Source organism: Diplotaxodon limnothrissa, linkage group LG15 (genome assembly GCF_057381915.1).
Source record: "Diplotaxodon limnothrissa isolate DT_005_m linkage group LG15, D_limnothrissa_male_GT1.1, whole genome shotgun sequence".
NCBI classification, from domain to species: Eukaryota; Metazoa; Chordata; class Actinopteri; order Cichliformes; family Cichlidae; genus Diplotaxodon; species Diplotaxodon limnothrissa.
In genome coordinates this window covers 37,467,618-37,491,042 of record NC_140610.1, presented here as the reverse complement: position 1 = coordinate 37,491,042, position 23,425 = coordinate 37,467,618, and the positions used below count along the sequence as shown (strand labels likewise).

The window sequence follows — 23,425 nt, the reverse complement described above, 5'->3', positions numbered from 1 at the left end:
ATGTCAAACTCATTATATTGTTATTGATCCACACGACACTGTAAATGGCATCCCTTAATGGCTGTCTAAAATCACCATGGAAGCCAATCAGGCCCAATCAGGTCTAATTTTTCCAGTAATGGATCGCTATAAACAAGATGACAGGAACACTGGCTGTATACACACTTATTATTTCATTCGACATTTGCATTTGCACTCCGAGACCCAAGAAGCAGAGCAGCGTCATTTTTGAAAAAAAAAATCTCACCGACAAATAAACCACAAAAAGAGACTGATGTTTTAACAGAAAAAAGGGTCACCAATAGATAAGGAACTAAAGGAAAACGCACAACACAACACTATAATCACAACACAAAAATAAAGAAATAAAGGGAAAAACAAAAAAAAAGTAAGCCAAAAAGGGGTGTGTTAGGGAAAATACAACCAAAACCAAAGAAAGAGAACTGAAGAAAAAAAAGGAATGCAGAAACAATAAGAGCACTGCGGCCAAACGGCTTTTGAAGAGGCATGCAAGCGCAGTTACATTCTCCCATCATGCAACAGGTCCTGTTATTTCCACACGCTGCATTTCCACTCAGCACATGCAAGAAAGCCTTTAGATGCAGAAGCAATACCAAAGGATGCAAAACGAGAAAAGGCCCCACAATGCAAACATAAAAGTAAATTAACAAGACCCGAGCTAATCGGGTTTGCTTTCATCATTTCTTCCTTTGAAAAGAAATCAAAATTTCTTTCATAATCATTTAGCAGTTTGGATCAGCTGATTAGTATCTCTTCAAATTAGTAATCAATTGAGCTCTGAAATAGGCAAATACAGCTAAAAATTTTTCTTTCCAACATGTTGAATTTATTATTTGTTAACGTGGGTTAAAAAAAGTAAAAAAGAAAAAACACACCAACCTTCTCGAAGCTCTGAGGGATGTAAAGGGGTTGATGCAGAACACAATGACATGAGGAGAAGAGAAAAATAGGGGAAACACAGAGAGAGTAAAAAAAGCCACCTCAAGGTGTTTAGCTGCAGCTACATTTCCCTTTTCTTTCATCTTTTTTCCACTCCTTTTCCCTTTCCCCGCTATCAGTGAAACCCGTCTTGAAAGTACACTTGCCTGCCCCACCCCCGTAAATAAACTTGAACCAAAACAATCAGATTCACCCCAGTGGCCGCACTGTCGCCTGGTAAGAAAAAAAAAGGAAGTGAGGCGCCACTGGAGTCACATCAAGCTTTCCATTCTCATAATTCAGAATTTCATAAGCTTCTTATAGCCACGAGGAGAAGCTCCTGCTGCGGCCGTACTTGCTTTTATTAGAGAAGGAAACAAAATCAAGAGAAAACAAAAAAGGAGAAAAAAAAACAAATGAGAGATTGAAAAGAAGAAAAAAAAAGACACAGTTTGGGATGAAATTAGCAGCTGCAGTTTAAGGCAGTCCCACTAAAAATGTCATTGGAAGCCAATCAGAAGCACCGTTGTTGGGCCTTCAGTCGGGTTGCAGTCTTAATTTAGGATTTTTATATATGTATATATTTCCTGCTCTTAATTGGTCCCTACCGCAGCTGCTAATCTCAAGTGCATTTTGCTTTGTGAACAAAACATAGTCAACATCAAGTATCAAGAATCGATTGACAAAAGTTAACTGAAAACAGACAAAGGTCGACACCATCAAAGCATAACAAGTGTGTTACATAGCGTGAAAGTACTTAAGTATTTATGACCCTTGTGTACTCTTTTAAAGGCATGCTGATGGAGCCAGTGTTCATGGAGACTGCATGAATTGTTGGAAATGATATCACGGAATATATATATTTATGTATATATATGTTTTGACCAAAGGAGCTGCTGAACATCCCAGTGCTGTGTCAACAAAGTGTTCCCATAATTATTCATCAGTATTTAATGATGCCTGTAGAGTACTTGACTAGAATTTTCAATGACCCTTTTAACACCTACTATGCTACGTATTAGCAAGGTGGATAGCTACTTGACATTGCCCGCATCACAGAAGAGACAGCATGCGCCTCCAGGATAAACACTGGCAAGAACAGAAACTAATCTTGATGAACCCTTTTTTTTACCTTCAGCTCTTCACAGTGGAATTTTTCCCTTTCCTATGCTGCTACTTCACAGGGTATGATAATAGCAATAATAATGAAAAAGCAGCTCCCTGACCCATTTTATAATGTCAGAGTAGTGAATTATTTATTGGGAACAAAGTTATTTGGTACACAGCAGAGGGAACAAACTGAGTAGATACGGAGGCATTTTTATTTAATATGCACAGTATAAATAAACCATGTCCGAAATGCATCTGCTTCAATTTATTAAAGCTCCCTCAACAGGGATCCATTGTCATTTAGCATTAGTGGTGGAGAGTACGCTTTTGTCTTCATTGTCTGTTTCCTATGAAACTCTATGTTCCCTGTGACTGATCGTTTTTTATATCTTCGCTTTGCTCGAACATTCCAGCCAAAATTACTACTGACTGTAAAAGCCTTTATAGATAATACACCAAAGAAGAAACATGGGAATACTATGGATTTATGCTCCAGAGCAGCATGACAAAGAAATAGAGGATGTATACTATTTATAATCTTTTTTTCTTTTTAAACAGAGCAGCCTACTCAGTTCTCCTCCTCCAAATCTAGAGAAGGCTGAGGGGTTGAGGTTTTGATTGGCGGGCGATAATACCTCGCCACTCAATCAAGACAGACTTACCGTTGTGCTCCTTTACCTGTAAAAAACTAATCAAAAAGACGTCCTTCCGGACTCTTTTTGGGTTCCAACTTTGACAGCGCGGGAAACATTTGATCGGGCACACAGTTACAGGTAAAAGGTGTCTTACAACCGATAAAGTAAAGACATACGGCTTGTTGTGCTACACATTTCCTTCCGAGTGAGTAGGGGAGGGCATTAAAAGAAAAAATGGAGCATAACATCATAACAGAGAAGAACATTAGTTGGTCAATTATAGTTTTACATCTGGAAGTTTCAGTGCATATGAAATTACATTTACGGGCAGGCAATACTATCAGTGCTAAAATATTGACACTACTTGGGTAATACTATTTTGCAAAATACATTTGGTGCAAATACAACTAGGCTAGAATGGAAGCAGTTATCATTTGTTAAGCTCAACAGTAATGCCATTTATGGCTGAGCTGCACTGTCAAGTTATTTTAGTTAGAATGGGTAGATGTTTTATTTCTTTATTATTCTTCCTGTTTTGTTTTGTTTTCTTGGCCTGATTCTTTGACCGGGTTGCTCCCTACCTCGCACATAAAGGTTAGCAGGGGACGAGTAGCGCACGCCTTCCACGTTAGACGCCACACACTCGTACTTCCCCTGGTCCGTCTCCTCGCTGTTCTCGATCTGCAAGGCACCTGGAAAACGACGACATTGAACAAAGACGAGACGGGGAGGGAAAGAGGCAGGAAAAAAAAGAAGGAAAAAGACAGAGAGACAGGAAGCAGAGAGGAAATGATTAGTCAATCTGTCTGTGACAGTGCATGAAGAAGTCAGACAATCTTCTTAATGGTGGGTATCTTGAATTTCTCAGGACCACTTTGTCAAGATCTGCTTCTCTCCGCAATGCTTATGCAGATTGGCATGACAAACTGGCTTCCACTCCAGACTCAGCCATCCACAGATTAAAAAGAAGGGGGGAAATAAATGAATAAAAATGTGGACTGAATCAGTCACACTGGATTTGTAGCTACAGTAGGCTGGTTTATGCAACTCGTGTAAGATGTGAGATCGCTTACAAAGAAAGTGCAATAAAGTAATGATGTAAGGATGCTGAAAGGTAATGGAGAAAGGGTGTTGAGATGGTCTTGTAAACCCCATGAGATTAGTAAATCACCCTTTGCATAACGCTCACCAGAGGAGAGTGTGTGTGTTAGTGTGTGTGTGTGTGTGTGCGCTGGTGCAGGGGGAGAGTTTATGAGAAAATGTCCACACATCCACAGCGTTCCAGCCCATCTGCTATCATGTGATAACTACTCATCAAAATTGTGACAAGTGCTCAAACAACCTTGCAAACGAATACATACAATAAAGCATTATTATTATTAATATTCAGGTTTTAATATTGCTGTTCAGTTATTTGAATTCCTAAGCATTTTAATCGCTTATACATTTACTCTATTTTGTGTGCCACTCTCTTTGACCCCCATTCTTTTCTCGCTTATTGTCATTATTATGCGTTCGAAAACAGACGCCTTTGAGCTACTTTCAGACATTATTTCTCACCGGCAGTGCTTCTTATATACTATGCGCAAATACAGTAAACCGAAATGCCTGGCGACACTGAAGAAAAAGGTGCAAGGGACAAAGGAGGGAGGTGAAACAACAGGCGTCAGATCATTCCTCATTAGAGCGCTGTTGACGGCACTTCCTGATGATATCATTAGGGCTTCTGGCTGGCTCAGCAGACAGATTGCAGCCGAGGCCTCTCTGACAAACACAGCACCATTGCTCGTTAACGTTTAGCCAGGAAGCATCAATATGCCAGCAGCTTCCCTGGATGCTTTGTAATATACCATAACCTACTCCATCACATCAGCAAAGTAGATTGAACACAGTGTTGAACAAGGCTACTATTCTGGAACGTTGGCCTAATAAGGTGCTTCAGCTGTGCCACAAATGAGATCATTGATCCTGCTTAATTATAAAGATAACTCACTTTCCCTCATGACTATTTTATACCTTTGGGTCAGTTTTTGCTTTTCAAAACAATAATAAAGACACGAAGCCACAGCAATCTATGGCGCTCTATTTTTTGTTTTTTCTTTTTAGCATCTCTTCATTTCAATCTAAAACTCAGATCATCCTCATCCCTCACGGGGAAACTGTTCCTGGCACACAGCTCGTGAACCAAATGAAAAAAAATCTACCTGCAGAGTGCAGGTGGCACAGTCTTCGCCATGGGTTTATGCAAGCATCTGATTTGGATTTGTTTGATGTGCACTTGGAACAGCAAATGCCAGCGCGGTGGCAGGTGGGTTGGAATGTGCTCAGAAGCTGAGTGCCTCGGCACAAGGGAGACCACAAAGTAAGGACTGTGTGAAGTTCAACTCCAGGTGGACGCTTCCAGAAAGCTCTGCCAGCGGCTTGTCACCCTCACTCACTGCGCTGAATTATAAAATCGCTGGAAGCCCCTCGTTGTTGACTGTTACCACACGGTTGAATAACAAGTGATGTTCTATGTCACGTGCTGTCGGCGGCTACTGATCATTTTCCTCTAGTAAAAAATAAATATCAATCTATCACGTGTAATTTGACAGTAAACAAAATATGACCACCGATATCTCAATGATGCACTGAGAGCCAACTATTAACAACATTTGGTGTTGTTTGCAACTTTCTGGCAAAGAGGGGAGTGCAAAGAGAGAAAAAATACACTTTGAGAAAAGATGGGGAGTTTCATTTGCTCCAAGACACCATGCTAGGTAGGATTATCTATTGTTTCCAAGCCCCTACTGGCTTCATTACACATTCGAGCTATTATTTCAATATGAAGCTCTGAAGAACACACAAAAGAGTCTTTCTAGTTGCAGAACATGGGAGAAAAAGTTCGGGAGGAGAGAAAGGCAAGCACAAGATGCTTGAAAGCAGAGAAGCAAATGAAGGAAAGGAAGCGAAAGAAAAAAAATGTACAGGGACAATGTCAGAGAAGGGGGAATATACACTATTTATTAGCTTCTGTCTTAAAGTTGTCATAACTTGCTCTATTACAGCTGGGATAGCCTCCAGGCCTCCCATGATTCTGAGAAAATGTATTTCTTAAAAATTCTAGGAAGAAAACACTAAAAACCCCGTTTGACTCTGTGACTTTGCCTTTTGAAAATCGGGGCTAAATACAGTTTTTCGTGTTCGTTTTGCTATACATTTTCCTTGAGCTATGGCTTGCTCTTTTGTAAATGATTTAGTTCATTTAAATTATCTCACCACATAAAGAGGAAGCAAAAAATAATAATATTACTTTTTTGCAATGGCCAGTGACAAGGCAGGCAGTCTAAGACCAGATAATATTAAGGTATAAAGACAACAAATGTTTTTGATGACCTATCTGGAGCTGCAGCATGCATGTGTGCACACAAGAAACCAAGACCCACGTGTCTTTTTGTTCCTATCACTTCTCTTTTTGTGTGTTGTTTCTTTAAATGGCTGCGCTCTGTGTTTTGCATAATGCGCTCTGTCTGCTCTGCCAGCCTGTTGTGCAAGTGGCCAGTGGCACAAGAAATGAAATAAATGCTGAAAATTATCTTTCGCAAACATAACACAAAGAAAAACACGCACCGGGTCTGTTCAAACACTTGGTGTTTACTGATAAACACAACAATTTATAGTGTTGCTCACATGCTTATTAAATTTATCCTATATGGGGTCTTAATGCCACGGCTTCCTTGTCTCCAGCTATTAATCCTTATCACAAATAAAAACTGCTGTAACTACACAGATCACAGGGTTTTTTTCAGAAAAGAAAATACTCGTGTTAGTGCTAATCTGCTCTTAATCATGTCTGCATGAACAAAAACCATGGGTACTTTTACTTTATATATTATCTGCAAACAAAAACCGTACTTTACTCCAGTTACAAAATCAGTTTTTGCAGGTTTATCACTGCTGCGGTTCCAGTTACTACAGAAAAAAATGTTGTTTTTAATGTTTTGTCCTGTCCTGAATACAGATTAACCATTTGAGTGATGCCACTTTTCATAGCAATAGATAAATAAATAGATATTGTAAGTGCACAACTTTAACTCCAGCCCAGCATAATACAGAACTACTGTGTGGTTACCACTTTATTTCTTTGCTCTCTAATTTAAGGACATTTAAAAAGGACACTTGACTTTTCAAGGACACTATGTGAGCTGTACTGGGAATGGATCAGAGCTCCGGCTGTCCGCTCAACAGCTACAATAATCATTAGTAAACTGCCTCTGCTGAGTTATAATTCATGTTTTACTAGGTCAGAGCAGTAAAAGATACCCTTCTGTCTGTTACTCAGTGATTAATGCATGGCACACTATTAAGGTCAGCATTAAGGAGAAAAAAGTGGCTAAGTCTCCTAATGACATCAGTTATCCAGGTTGATCGATCTTCTAAGTCTGAGTGACCACAAAGACCCACAACCTCCAACCTCCCCTGCTGCTCACTCTGACTGTCTTGCAGCAAGTTTACTGCCTTCATTCATTTGATAAAGAAGGCTGTAATGGAGCATTCGTCCCAGCTGTGACGGCTGCCCTGGTTAAAAGTGCCACATGCTGCAGGCTGACCTGAAGAAGAGGACTGAGGTGCCAAGGTGCGATAACAAAGAAGACTGCCTAGACGAGGTTCATCAAACACATGTTTTTGATTCAGGGACAAACACTCTTGCTGAGAAACTGTTAAAAGCAGATATATTTTGCTGTCCTATTCAGTTTATGCCAATTTTGATCATTTTAGAACGATAACTTAAAAGCAGACTAGATTTGTCTAGAAGTCAAGGTTAGAGAGCTATCTTATTCACAGACAGGGACCATTCAGATGTTTCACAGACTTCATTGTACTTTTTTGTAGCTAACAAGCACAGAACATACCAAATGGCAAGGTCTGATGGTAAAAAATATGAAGACTGGGTGGAAAAAAAAAAATCACAAACTGAGATGTGGAAAAGAAGAGAAAATGAGTGGAACAAAATTCTCCTTTATGAGAGGTGAAGTGAAAAAAAAGAGCCCCCAAAAACCCCATAAAAATAAAAGAAGGGTGGGAGGAAGAGTTAAAAAGACAGACAGGCATAGAAAAACAAAAAGACAGATGAGGGGATAAAAGGAGGGCGAGGAGGAGCCAGCATGGTTGATTAATTTCAGAAAGTGCCTAAAGCTGTGGTCTGCCCACCCCAGTCGCTGCTTTGTAGCAGCTTTGCCATGTGTGCCCCCCCCCCCCCCCAAAGTCCCATTTGTGTAATTCAATTAGTGTGCTCCAGCAGGATTTGATAGATTTGTTTAGGCGGTGAACAAAACGGCTGGCCAGCTCTCACTAACACCCCAAATTAGCACCTTACTGTATGAACGGACACACAAACACAATAACCTCACTAGTACATGCATTAAACTCATCTGAATGCACAGAAGAGTGCAGACTGCAATCCCAATAAAACTTTAATGCCTCAGTTTCTACTGACAGCTTTTTCAAATGTTGTATGCTTACCATATAAAAGTGCAAACACATAAAGACATGTGTTTAATAACTGAGAAAGGTATTCAGGCCACACCTGAAAAAAAAATTCTAAGGGTAGCCAGTGCTACCCCTCAAGTAGATGCACCTATGGTTTAAATGTGAAAAACCTAGGTGCTTTTCAGAAATGCTGTCCTCTGACCTGACCCTGAGTTCAAAATCTTTTGAGATTTTCAGTAGCTGTACCTATTGTTATCACATTCACAACCTTGGGTGTCCACACTATTCGCCTGGCCACCCGACGATAATTCCCCATCAACCTTTTGCGGCTGAGGTGTATAAAGCAAAAAAAACCAAACCAAAGCAAACCAAAATTTTGTTTTTCATTTTCACAAACTGCTGGTTAATTTAAGTTTTGTAACAGCTGTTTCAGAAAACAGAACTGCACAATTAACAAAGAACTGCTGAGTTATGGGACATCAATTCTGTTTGCAGCTATAAATGACAACACGCTGGAAGTTACAGACTTCAGCTGTGTACCCGCAGCTTTAATAACTGCATAAATGAAGAAGCCAGTAGCGCTACATGGCAGCCAAGTCTGGACTTGCCATTTTCTCACTGTCTCTCCCCTCTGTCTGTGTCCTGGCTGTCACTCCGCAACGCTCTGCCACCACCCAAAGGTCATTATGCTGTGATCGCACCAGCATGAGGCTCCACGTGTGATGCCACTGTTGTCAGAGCCCATCTGGTGGCTTGTAACGCTCCCGTGAAATTAGTAATGAAGCAGGTAGGGAGTAGAGCTACCTATACAGCGATCGCTTACCTCAAGGCTGGCACCTGCACGGCTTCGTATGGAACTAAAATTAATTGAAATTGTAAATTATGGGAATCAACTCTATCACAGAGTGAAATAGAAACGACTCGGCAGTGAGACAACAATGCTTTCCCTAAAGATCTGTACACAGAACACCTGCATGTTCATAGGTCCATATGAACATGTCATTCTCAAACGCCTCAGTCTTCTATTATAATTTTAGTCCACCTCCAACTCCTACCCAATTTGTTTTGTAATTACATATGCGGCATACACTCCTGACAGCAGGTCAGTATTGGCAATGGGTGAAAAATCGTCTTTTTCAAGCTGCTTAAGTCATTATGCAAATGCAGAGTTCACAAGTTACATTTGTCACAATATGATTTATGAGGCCTTCTTAATTAACCGAGAAGATGCAGGGAGGGCTTGGATTGGCTGTGTTGGACTGCCGACTCTTGTGATGTGCTTTAATATGTGTGACAACATGGTACCGTTTAAAATATTTCCATGCACTGGTTGTGTGAAACGATTGAGGATGGAGGACCTCTGGACCTACTGTGGGGTTTTCCCCTTATTTATCATAACATCTAAATCCATCCATACATCCATCCATGCTCTTCCACTTATCTTCATCAGGGAACTCAGGGGAATAAATAAATATATAAATCAAAAACACGAGCTGAATTCATCCCCTTGCTTACATGGACAACCATGGGAAACTGAGATATTCACTCACCTGCTCAGCCTGTGGAACAAAAGCGTTTAACAACAACCCCGCTGAATCAACCGAGACTGAATGTTTCAGTTATAAAGTGGGATAGATAATTACAAAGGAAAGTTAAAATGTCCGGGGGAAAAAATGAGGGGAGAAGAAGAATTATTTGAACAAAGCCTTTGTGTAATTCACAGGAGTCACACCGCTTCACACCTGTGTCCTTCCATTCTTACCTTGATATCCTTCCATTCGTCTATTCATCCTCTGAAGTTATAAAAGCAGTTCTTTTGTATGTTAAAAGGATGCCCATGCTGGCATTTTCTCAGCAGCCTTCCTAAATTTGCAGTTATAGGTTTATATCCCGTAGAGTAACATGAGGGAATTAAAGCAACTTTTGTAACTTTTGCTGCCCCTGATATCTTATCTTTTTCAGGGAGGTGCATTCAAATATAAGATGAGGTTAGCGTCCTTGCGGTTTATGCACAAATGAGGAGGATATCAAAGCAGGGCTGGAGGAAAAAACTGTTTTTAACAACCATTCTGCCATGAACTTGTTGATGACCTAAAACTTTATTGTCAGAGGTAAAAAAAACTAAAGGAAAACCAATACAACTCCTAGCAGAGCTCACAGGCCTCACCATTCATCTGTTTGCTCTTTTAATCTAAAGTTTCCTGATTTTTAATATTAACAGGAAGATACAAACACAGAACACACTGACACACACACACAGGTGGAAGAATAGCACATCAGTGTTGACATTAAACATGGGAGTATCAAACATACATGACGAATGTGACACAGAACACGAACACAAATGGGGTCTTAATGACAGCGGGAAGAGAAAACGGTTGTAATTTTTTTAAAACCAGGAAAGCCCTGATTATTTCCCATATTTATTCACTTTGGCGGAATTAGAAGTGGTTATATTTGATTATGTGTCAGTTAAAGTCTTTTATTTTTCTCCTGTTTTTATCGTGATGGTTAAGCATCTTACCTCGAATCGGGGTACCCACTGGAGGAGACACAAAAATGAAGACACAACATCAGTGAAGTTCAAGGTTAATATTAGTAATAGTTAGAGGAGGTGTTTGGGTTAGATGGGTCACTCAAACTTGGCGATTAAACCATTGGGTAATCTTGTACATATAAGGGGGCTAAAAGAAAAAGAACAATCTAACTGCCGGTATCACAAAACAATGGGGAGTTTTATCGCGCTAACCTACTGCTGTCTTTTTGGCCTTCGGTCGTGGCTGTAACTTAGGGTGATGAGGCAAGCACGAGAGGTTTGGTTTCTTAGGTTGACAAGTTATGCTCCTGCGGCGTTTTTCCAGCCAGCTGAACTTGAACAAGGTGTCCGTAAAAACTGCAACTATTCAGTACTGAGCATCCACATTAGCATTGAACCTTAACATGTTAAAAGCGGAGGAAGAATCTCCACTGAGCAAGAATTTCAGGTTGTGCCTTCAGGCAACCGCAAGTTAAATCACACAGGCTGAAGTTCTTATTTATCCTACAAGTCATAAACCTGTTTAACTGTGACAGATAGGCTCTTTACCTCAAGTTTCATCCCATATCCCCAGTCATTCAATCTCCCTGCTTTTTCCAATTGTTTCATTTCACTGCGAGTTGTATGTTTCTCTATCTTTGTTTATTGTGAGGCTGTATTGTGTTACGTGGCTGACTGCAAGCCAAATGTCCCATTAGGGACAATAAAATATTGAGCTTATCCAGTCACTGGCCGGTGGGCTTTTTAAGTGTAGTTTGAAATGTTGCATTGTAAAATGCTTCCCTTACAGGCACAGCTTTGGGTGTGGGAAGGGGAGCCAGCTTAACTTAAACCCCTTCAAATTCAAATTAAACTGTCCTTCCACTCTTGACTGTTTTTTATAATTCCTTTTTGTTTTCTTGCTTTAGCGGCTCTATTAATTTTCTCTCTTTCACCCAGTTTTAGAGTTTGTTTGCTTTTGTGTGTGTATCCGCAGTATTGCTTCTCTCTTAGTCTGCATTTTTAAAATCAAAGGATGACTCATGGCAACAATGTGCCCTTGGTTATTCCTACTTGGCATAGACTGCCTGCACCCACAGGGCTAAGGATCAAGGGTTCTCACTATCCACTGAGCCTAACATTTGAGGTTTGGCCCATGTATAGGCATGCAGTCATGCATACTGCCCAGAGAAAATACAGAGGATCTGTTTAAGTAAGTTTTGATGATATTTTCCCGAGTGTGACATTTTTCCTCGGCAGTGTTACGGACACTTGTTCTGCTTTTGGACTGTTATATGTTGACATCATGAGGGTCTGTTTAACTACACCTTGTTTTTCCCACCACTGTTACTGACAGGTCTAATGAGTAGTGGAAGAAGCTTGATTACAAAGTGATGGTTGTGGGGCTGCACAATGACTAAGGCATATAAAACAGAATCAGGCATATTTATAGCTTTATTAAGCTGACAGTGAAACTGCAGTGAAACTGGAACTGTTTCTGTTGATTTTGAAATGCACACATAGTTTTATAAATCTGTTGGATTTTTTAAAAATATAATCTCAGCCCTGCATTTTCCATACTTTTTACAGTGCAACGAGGGGTGTGAAAATGTTCAGCACCTTCCGGTCAGATTATTACATTTTTGTGCCATCTTTCGTGATACCAGCAATTAGGATTCAGTCACTGAGTTTGAAGTTCTGCCTGGTTTACAATGCTCCTTTTTGCTCTATTGGACTATGTTATATATTTCTACATCAAAAAGTTTACATTTATGTTTTTAACATAAGCATTTGTTGACATTTACTGTACTGGAGTTTAATTTATTGCTACATTTATTCACATTGTGATTAAAGTGGAAAATCAGGGTATCTCTTATGTTCTAGATTTGCCTAGTCTGTAAAGACTCAACGTTTTGTAGCCACAAACAGTGTTACTGTGCCACGGTGATCACTTAAGAGTCATTGAAAAACCAGGCAAAATCAAAGTGACAATTTATTCATTTCTGCAATAACTCTGGAGACCATATAAATATAGGTGATCACAAGACAAAGGAAAATGGGGCTGGGAAGGTTACGTTGTTATAAAGTTAGAGTTTGATTAGAGGCTGCAGGAAGCTGGTTTATCTTGCTTTAGCTCAGATGGATTTTAGTCGGGAGTTAAGAGGTTACTAGTTGAAGGTTAGAGGTTAAGGTCAAAGTTAGGTTAAGGTTAGAGTAAGGTTAAGGTTAATAAAGCAGGTTTAAAAAGGGGAGGATCTTATGAAGGCCAGTGTGACAAAAAACTGAGAAGGAGATGAAAACAATAAGTTAAATGAGGAGGATGGTGGATAAAGGAGAAACAAATACACACAGAGTGAAAACAAATGCGATTCTTTGGTTTGTAGTGGTTTGCAATTTCTAATTTGTGAATATAAAAAGGCATGAGAATGAAAATCTAAAACTTTGTTGAGGAAGGCCAGGCAGGCTGGGTCCACAAGGCCAGCCAATATTCAATTACAACGGCAAATCCACCTGTATTACGGGCATGCAACCTAATGGCCATAAGCTTCCCATCTAAGCTTTGGTCAGCCAGGGGTTGATCAGATTAGGGTGACAATGACCTAAATATATCTCAACATGCCGCTGTCTTCCTCATATTATCAAATGTGGCATTATTTTTTTCCACAGAACACCCCAGCTGTTTTGTTAAACAATCCTCTGAATATCTTTTTCAAAAATTATTAAAGTCTGTAACCAGATGGCCAGATTGTCTCTGGCCAGAGATGTTACACATCTGTGTGGGGGGGCAAATAGGGTTGCGTGATTCGGCAGAGTGTCAGAGTCTGGCCACCCTCAAGAGGGCGTCTGGCTGACCTTCTCGTCACCACAGACACTAGCCTCGGATCCTGGTGGTGTCACAGCAGGCCGGAGGGAAAACCTAGCTGTTGTTACGACCCCTGCAGAGGTTCGAGCCACTCTCTTCACAGCAGCTTTGATGACACTGGATTTGAGTGTTTACCTGTTACATGCAACTCTAACTAAGCTCAATATATGCTTAAAAGTGCCATCTAATGTCACGGTCCTGATTTTGAGCCTTTATTATAGGAAGGACATAAATCTTTAGAACACTTTTGCCCATCCTCTTACTGTCATTGTGCCCCGCAGTTAATCTGTTCTGGCTGACAAGGCTAGGGAGGGCCTGAGGTCTGGAGACATAGGAAGATAAGAAGAAATGTCAAGCTCCCTACACACCTCTGTAGGAGGTCCTCTGGAAACCCTGATGCAAATATCGCTTCTGACAGCAAAGCAGGGACTGGAACATAAGGAACCAGTCTGTCAGCTAATCAGCTATGTTGGAAACAACGGTAATACATCCAAGTGGTGATGCTATTTCCGTCTTTCCGTATCTTTTCCTTTTTTTGGGAGCGCAAACACTTTAAATCAACATTCACATTTCATGATTTAAAGATGAAGGCCAAATAGAAGGAAATATAGATTCTTTGCAGAAGCTGGAAGCTGGGAAAGTTTTTGAAATGATGGACTTTGGCTCACTTTCCATGGTCTCCTTTCTCCTGCTTCTCTCCCCTTCCTTTTCCCCTTTAACCACCGTTTATGGCAGAGGGCCCACCAGAGTTACACCCCCCCCCCCAAGGCTTGAGAGTGTGCCTGATGCAAACAGAGAGGCCCCAGAAACTGTCAACAGTGATCAGCACATCAGAAGAAGTTGGAGGGGAGGCTGAGGCTGTCACATGTTTTCTGTTTTGGGGATTTCTTAAGTGCATTTATAAATGCAAAAAAGAAAAAGTTATTAGGGACCAAAGATGGCTACTAGAAGAGCTAAGGGGATGAGAAGATGGCAGCCTAGGGGGCTCAAGCCATAAATCACCATAAATCCTGTCTGACTGCTGAGCTTTCCAGCAGAAGAGCTATAGAATAAAAGCAAGCCCCCAAAGCTAACATAACCTTATAAGAGCTATGGTACTGAAAAAAGGGAAAGTAATTTCCTTGTCTCCCCTCCTTTTTGCACGTATAGTTTGAAATTTCTGTAAAACACATCCAGCTTGAAGTGACTGGGTATATCTTTTGCAAATATTTCGTAAGTCAGGAGGCTATCAGTTGGCCTCTAGTCTGGGCAATAAAGTCTGAGCAAGACATTTGTTAAGTAGTGAAGCAGAGGGCCAATCTGGCAAGAGAAGAAGAATGCTCTCCTGACAAAATATTTGGCCAAGACCAGAGGGTTTACGCAGCACCAGTTAGGGTTGGAATACGCATTCCAGAAGTTCTGCACTGATGTTTAAGAATTCAAGCCCCTGACAGTACTCGCTGCACCTTCAAGGAATGCTTTTGAAGCAATGCTTTATTGTAAGCACAGAGGTTCAAGTAAAACAGGTTAGATAAATCAGTAAGCAATGTGCATTGCTGGAGAAACGTGCCTGCTATATATCCCTTTAAGAAGCCCAGAAATGCTTCAGGCTGCAAAGAAATGACTGCGTTGGATTCCAGTTATTTACTTAGGGCCTCTTGTCTTGCTGTAAATGGGATAAATCTTAAAGGTAACTTCATATACCGTTACTTCTGAGGTAATCTTGGAATCCCATGGATACATGTACTAAAATAATGTGGACAGGGTCCAAATTGGACTGTTTATACGACCTACCATGCATGTTACCTTTATCATGAAGTATGACGCTACCTCAAAAGACTTGCTGCTTAAGAAAATATGCTGCTAGGTGAATCATGATGCTTCCTCAACACATTCTGTGTCTTTCTACTATAAATCCAGTTGTAGTATTGAGGTGAAAGAATATATAGTTGAAACCAAGAGGAGTAGGGTAAAGAAAAATGAAGGCTATACAGAAAGAAAAAATAGGGAACGTGGAATTGGAGGGAAAGGGTGGAGGAGGAGCAGCGAAATCATGCATTCTGGACAGTAGTATAAATATGCCATGTGCTTCAAGGACAGTGGGCTGGTTTGCTGAGCTTTGCAAGACACTTACCAAAGGTTTCTGAAAATAGCAAAGAAAGAACAGATAAATAGGAAAAGAAAAAAACATAGTTTATTTAAGATAAGGTTCAATGTGACTTTCCAAGGGCTAAAGTTTGGTTTGGTGTTTTGTCCCACCACAGCATTGTTAGCAGTTTTTATTACAGTGAGATGTAATCACAGTGCATTTTATTTATAATTTATGAACACATTTAGAGGATTTCTTTTTTATTATGAAAAAGTTATGTTATTTTATTTTTAGTTGTAAAATATCACAATTAGTGCAATTTTCCATTTTTTAATTGGCTTGTGATTTTGTTTCTCGTTGGGGCTTTTTAATTGTGTTAAAGGTCAAAATGACATAAAACGTGTTGAAGACTCTGCGATGTGGACAGACGCACATCTGAGTTTCAGACACAAATATGGACAAAACATTCAGAAAAACAATGACGAGTAAACAGCTCTGTTTCAGTTAAACAGGACAAACAAAGACAATTGAAAAATCATGAAACAAATAAAGACAGATGGTACAGAGATTAGACAATAGACGCCAAGCTGAATTTCTCTGTGGATTATCCAGAGAGGCACAAAACTCAAAAAGCCATGTTAACAAGGTTACTAGGTAATTGAATTTTTTTTTTGAGAGAAGCTGGCCCTCGACATGAGTATAATACAGTATGACTAAAGAAAATACTGGTGGAGAGAAAAAAAAACCCTACCCTTGCCGGATACTCGTGAGAAACAAACAACAATAATTCAAAATGTGATCGTAACTGTGCAATTAAATCTTTCAGTGCACATTTCTATTTGTTACTGCTTAATTTGAATATCTGGAATGTAAAAAAAAAAATAGCAACTCATGGCATGAAATTTAACTTACATATTTAAAAAGAATTTCATGACATAAATACATCATCATAAAAATTTGGCTTTTATGCAGCAGGAGGGGCAGTGCTTGTACCAATACTTGGTACTAAATATAGCCCATGTTTCACATGATTTATATCCTTGTCAACAGTTGCACAGGAGTCTAGTGAGTGACCAATAAGAAAAAATAAAAAACCCTGCAAGAATGTAATGAAATTACAAGACAAGGCATGGACTCAATTTGAAATTTAAAAAATTCTAAAATTCAATCTGCTTCAAAATTGAAGACACTAATAATTTAAAGAGGAACCAATAAAAAATACAGAACTGTGAACTTGCTCTGTAAGGTACAGCATGAATAGCTAGTTGACCAATTGATTACTTTGTGTACATAGCTCTCGAGGACCACAACTAGGACAGGAAGTGAATGACAACACACTCTTTATTTAGTGTCGTCTACCCAGATATACATTCGCAACAACAACACAAACAAGTCATTGGATTTTTCGAATGGTGACAAATCATCGACCTAAAATATCTACCCCTTGTTGCCCTGAGCCACCTGCGGGCCTGCACTTAATTAGCTACATAATTAGACTTTGCTTTACTGGGCCTCTCAGTGGGGTTTAATCAATGGGAACAAGACAACATATCCACCACTGAGTGTGTAGAAGATGGACCTTGCTCTTATTGTGTCCTGACACAGTTGTTGTGAATCCTTTGACCTCATTCTACATTGTTACACTCTAAAACATCATCTCCCTCACCAGCTACTGGATGATGACCAACAGTTATATTAACATGTACAAGAGCTTGTGTGCTTTACTTTAAAACTTTGTGCCTCTTCTCCATTTATTAGACCAACATCCAACACATTTAAAAAACCTTTTTGGGTGATTTTCATTTGTTTAGCATAACATTTAGCACAATGTAATGATTATACATTTAGAGCTGAATGAATTCTCGAGTCACAGATTAAAGTAAAGGCTGTTGAAATAATTAGCATTCCCAAACTAGAGAAATGAACATGTGTTCTCAGTGGCACTTTGAGAAAATAATTGACTTCAGAAAAGGAAATACTGGGCATTACACATACATTAGCTTACACAAAACAGCAAAAACATCAATGTTACGTGCCGTCGAAAATGTTCTGGGAAATTAAACGAGGGCTCACATTAGTAAGAAGGAACCAGAGCAGCAATACAATGCTTTAGCTTTCCTTACCTGAGCGTAACTGTTTGATTCGCCCATTACTTGCAGTGGGGTCAATCGGCAGGAAGTCTTTGTACCAAGTGATTTCCGGGTCAGGGTTGCCACTGGCGGCGCAGAGCATGGTGGCTGTTCGAGTGCGCTCCACTACTTTGAGCTGAGGCCCCATGTCAATGTTAGGGAAGCCTGGTGGAAGAAGGTCCTCTGTAAAAAAAGAGCAGGAGAGTGCACGTGAGTCCTCTGAGGTTATTTCATTCGCTTATTAATAGATTTCATTTTTACGTTTAGGTTTCAAGTTTAAGTAAAGATTTGGCTCACTCTTTGGCTAGGTTAAGGCCACAAGATTTAAGAATATTTTGTGTTTATCTTTAGAACTCTCTGAATGTGCTACCCACTAGGTTGCCATGGTTACAAGTCCTCCTTTTACTATAGACTTTCTATAGTTTTTTTTTAACCATTGTGGACCAATTTCATATTATTTAAGCAGAAAATCTTAGACATTTGTTCATCTGAGCCACACTATCAACCCAAATGCCCACACTTGACACCAACAGACGCTTTTCATGGCTGACATTTTGACATGTCACAGTAGGGAACTACTGTGACGCAGTTCCACGAAGAATGCCAGTAAGCAAATACAGCGAACCAGCATCTGCAAAAGTAGAGCCTCTCCCCTCAGCCATCATTAATGCACCAGTGCTTTCCCTACTGTGACAAGTCAAAATGGCCACTGTGGAATTAAAAAAGTCTGCAGAGAGATGTAACTGATCAGATTTGACAGATCTGCATTAAATGTGCATGAGTTCGGCAGTTACAGTTGAACATATTTGCCGTTATTATCACGATAATTTAAGTGCCATCACACTAATCAGTGACTGTTATTCAGACACACGAACGCTGTGGTATCCTTACAGCTAATAATCACGCACCATTGAGTAATTATTTCACTTTAAACACATGACAGTCTAGTGTTCTTCATTGTCATCGTCGTTCTGATGCAGGCTCCATGCTCTCTTAGGGCAATTAGTCTCATGGGTCAAATCCCCTGACCTCTACCCGGACTCGAGCAGGGTAGTGAGTAATTCTCTTTTGATGAGAGCTGAGGGGGAAGTACCCTAAGCTGTAATATGATTCAGAAGAGTAAAGCCACATCCCAAATTGGAGAAGATTGACTGACTTAGCTCGCTTTTCATTCGGCAAGCCGATGACCTCATGTTCACTTTGCAGACACTGTGGTGGTCTCATGGATTTTTTTGCGAGCACTAAATCAAGGGAAATTAGGGGAGCAGCTTGAGTCACAGACTCTGACTATCTGCCTTTAAAGGACAGTCATAAAAAGCTATTATTTATTTTCCATTTGCAAGTGATATCATGGTGGGACTCCCTTAAAAACCTTAACAGGACCGAGGCATATTTCATTTTCACAACCACTACTGTCACATTTTTAAGTCATCACAGTTAAGCATTTCAAATCAAAAGGCAGCAGGAATTTCAAGATAATGAATATTATTGATTCACGTAGCTTTCATAATGAATTGTTTTAGCTTTAATTGGTAAAATTGCCACATAAAAGAAACCGAAATACATACGCTTATTTTATGGATTTATATGACACACTATGTAGGGAGATATGGAGAGTAGAGTAGTGGTTTTATGTGCATTCACATTTAGAAATGAAATATTGAATCTTCAGACAATCTGAAAAAACAAAAAGAAGAACTAGAGGGTCCCAAATCAAAGCCGGTTAAACTAAGGCTGACGTCGGTCAAGCAAAATAAATATTTCAGTGATCGGTTTAAAAAAATGCGGGCATTTACATCCTTTCATGCTTTCACAGTCTCTCCATCAGTTATTGATGATCACCCCATATAATCTCTAGAGCTCAAAAAGCAAGCCACATCACTTAGCAAAGACATAGGAACGTGTTCTCACATGCAGCATCTTCTGTGTGTCAATGATCCATGTATACCATAAAATGTGCTGCACTTCAGCATTTCTCCAGCTTGTTCTGCCTCTTGGACAATGATATCTGTAAAGAGCAGGTCTACCTTGCTCTCTGCGTGTTACATCTGATGCCTTTGACGTTGCCGGATCTTTACGGCACATTGCGTTAACTACGTCTTTACAGTGTGAAAAGTGTCGAATGAAACCTAGACAGACAGCATTTATGAAACTGAAAACATGCACTATTAGACAAGAGTGAATGTGCACAGAGAAGCGAGGGAGGACAGAAAACAGCAGTAAACAAGAAGCAGGGATAGCGGATTCTCTGAGAGATCGTGCTATCGTTCTAGCTGCTCTGACCTGATACAGCATCGGCAGCCTTTCCTGGAGAAAAAAAAGGCTTGTATTTTGGTTGCTCGCTTCCCCTGGAATAGAGTCTGATAACATCTTTTCCCCTGAAGCTTACGGACTCTGTTGATAAAGGCGGCCATGCAAAAATAAATAGATCACTCATCGAGGGAGTGTTACTTTAGGGTTAGCCAGCCTGACTGTGAAGGGTAGAAGGAAACCAATGACACGGGATGATAGTATCCTAGAATTCCCAAAGGGCTAGTCCTCCATAATGGCACAGCAATTACTCTTCTATGACGTATGCCGTCTGAAATGACAGCTCTTCTCAAGCCAAATGGAATCAACACACATGCATTATTCAACGATAATGTTGCTGTTTTCTTTTTCCTTCTTTTTCTTTTCTTGTTTTGCTGAAAGCAACCTTTGTCAGTTAGGCCAGTAATCACCTTACAGCCTCGCAGAGTGCTACGAGACACACTTTGCTGTTACACCCCGCATTTTGGCAAGAATTTTCAAATATAAATTCAGTCTTTTACTACACAAGCACAACTTCAGAACACTTTATATTAACTCAATCATTTCCTGGAGACGTACTTTAACCATCGCTCCAACTGCAAAGCATCTTCTTTACGACAGCACAATGCTTGCCTGAAAGAACTACAGTGCAAACATTCCATGCTGCTTGTGTTCATTAGTTTAATCTATAGTTATAAAAGGACAATGTATATGGTTTGTGCAGCTTGGCTCTCATAATGAGCTGGGCAGGGATAGGTAGCCTGTCTGTGGTTTGCTTTTTTTTTTTGAATGCCATCATTATCCATAATTGTCTTTAATTTTGCTTCACCACTTAATATCATTATGCAAGTGACAGGTGCAAAGCCTTTAATCAGCCTCTGGTTAGCTTAGCCACCGCCCGGCTGTTAATCTGCAGACTCACGCCTGCTGTTGCGTTCTGCTTTCCACCATGCTAACTGCAGCCTTCTAAAAGGTCTGTCCTTTAGACTCACATAAGTCCCCCGACTAATCTCATTTCCACTGACTGCTCACTGCTACCAAACCATCTCTTAAACTAAATATATAAATAAATACCGAACCAGGTAACTGCACTAGACGCAGAAATGTGATTTGATGGCCATTTGGTTTGGCTTTCACTATTTTTAGGGCAAAGGGAACATATAATAGACTGATAAATGAGCAGTCTTGCTGAAAAGGTAATGTATAACCTTAGAACTCACTCTGCCATTTTGTAGGCAGTGCAAAGTACAGCTGTGTTATCCATGCAGTGTAATACACATTTATAATTTTCAGGACCTTAACCAAACCTAAACCAAACAGGCACCTGGCAGCTCAAAAGCTGGCTGGAGGTCAGCATATTGATATGCATATGGATGCTGACATATTACATTACATATGACTTTTTAACTGATGTCAACATCGGTGGTTTGAAAGCTCCCTTTTTTTCTCCGAGCCATCGGTTATCTTCCACCGATGGCTCGCTACAGCAAGAGAGAGAGAGAGAGAAAGAGAGAGGTAAATCTTGACTGGCTGGGACTGCAGCAAATGCCATGGGGTGTTCCACCATACCCCGCACCTATTACTCATATTATTATTTTCACTTACTGCAATGATTTAATTTCATCAGCAGCATAATGAGGTTAACTGATTACCCACCGCCACAGCATAGAGACACAGGCTTTAAGCAGCCCCGTGCATTGATACCACAGAGGGAGCAAGGCAGAGTGAGAGGAAAGGAAGGGAGGAGCGAGAGAATGGGAGAGAAAGGGACATGTGTGTGTCGAAGAAGTCGCAAAGAAATGGGATAATAAAGACAGCGGAAGTGGATGAAAGTGGATGTGGATGGAAAAACATTGGCGCACTCTTTGAAAGCCACACACTGGAGTCTGAAAAATTAGATCTTTAACTAATAGGCAGACCCAGCTGCTCAGACTCTCAACAATGCAGTTTCATTTGCTCTGCACCTGTTTTGCAGCCACAACTGTTCACATTAACAAGGGGCCTGTGCTGAGAGGGTGTTTATAAAATACAGATGCGGTACAAATGGAGTAAAGTCCATTTGGTCAACAGAGCAATTTGTTTATTGGGTTTTGAACAACACGCAGAGTAAAGGATGTGAAAAACAGCTGTTGAATTCTGTCATCTGGAATTGACAGTTGGTAAATTTTGATAATAGAACATTTCCAAAGACACAGCTTCTGACCAAAGCAAATTAAACTTTGAAAGAAACCTGAACTCTCATCTCTTCAATACATCTTTCTGTGACATGCCATCAGTTCTATGACCAGTAAGATTCTTGTTGAACTGTTTGAGTAATATACAAAAGGAGAACAGTGGCACAGAAAGATCAAGGGACAGAAGAAGAATAGCAACACGGGGGAAATCTAATCACAGTGTCTCTGGCCCCAGCACTGATAGCCCTCTCCAGATAGCCATCTCAGCTGAATAATGGTTATTATACAGCCAGCATTCAACCTCTACACCCCCCTCCTCCTACAGACACTCAGTTCCCAGAAAGATGTCTGAAGTCTTGTTGATATTCTCCACAGCTAGCACATCGAGCTACAGAGGGCAACATTTGCAGCCAAATCTCCCAAAATATAACCCAACGACTCAAAGACGGGCGATAAAAGATTGCAGAACAAGAAAAAATTCAGAAATGCAAAATACTAAAATAAGAAAGATGTTTACAGCATTGCTTACTGCACTGCAAAGTTGGTTTGTGTGGTCAAATTTCTGGCCGTGAATATCCAGAGCACAATCAGGCTTTTTAATCAGGCCTAAAATATGACAGAAAACACTCAGTTGACAAAAAGAGTTTGAATTACTCCTCGTAGGTTTTCAGGAGTTAAAGGGTTAAAAAGAACAAATTGGTTTTAGACAGTTTTCATTGACGCTGCTAAAAAGCAAACTGTTGACTCATTTGTCCGTGTGCTGTGTATGGAGAGAGGAAATACTGTAACCTAAGAATGTCACAGAGTGTCACTGAATCCTACAGCGGCTCTATATCCCATTAAATTGGCAGTGTGAGTTGTGCCGATTGCTTCTAAATTGTAAGTGGACAAAGGTTGGTGGCGGCTTGCGTGCATCTCCCAAACACATCCTAGACTAAACTATAAAACTATCATTACCACTGAGCTAAACACCAGGTTGACATCATTTTTGCCAAAGAAAGACAAGAAGTGGAACAATATGCAGCAGCTACCACAGGTAGCAGCTATGGTTGACTCACAAAAAAAAGCCAAAATAAGAAAGGGAGAGGAAATTTACAATGTCAAGTAAAGGAAAGTGTATCACTGAAAAGGAAACAATTTCTACCATCAGGCTGAACAGTTTAACACTGTTAGCACTGGGGCCTCATTTCCTGCACATTACAGGCAAAGTAGAGACGTTTTTGTCCATTTAACA

At 40.2% G+C, this 23,425-nt stretch overlaps 1 protein-coding gene across 5 annotated transcripts in view; it reads right to left on the bottom strand.

The window, feature by feature from the left end:
* Nucleotides 1–23,425, bottom strand: part of ptprsa (protein tyrosine phosphatase receptor type Sa) — a 180,326-nt gene that overhangs the window by 74,686 nt on the left and 82,215 nt on the right. For all 5 annotated transcript variants that reach the window (XM_085371935.1, XM_085371934.1, XM_085371937.1 and 2 more), the window contains 2 exons: nt 17,723–17,911; nt 3,266–3,376 (listed from right to left, as the gene is read on the bottom strand). In XM_085371935.1, coding sequence (XP_085228061.1) covers nt 3,266–3,376; nt 17,723–17,911 — 300 coding nt within the window. The remainder of the gene's footprint in view (nt 1–3,265; nt 3,377–17,722; nt 17,912–23,425) is intronic.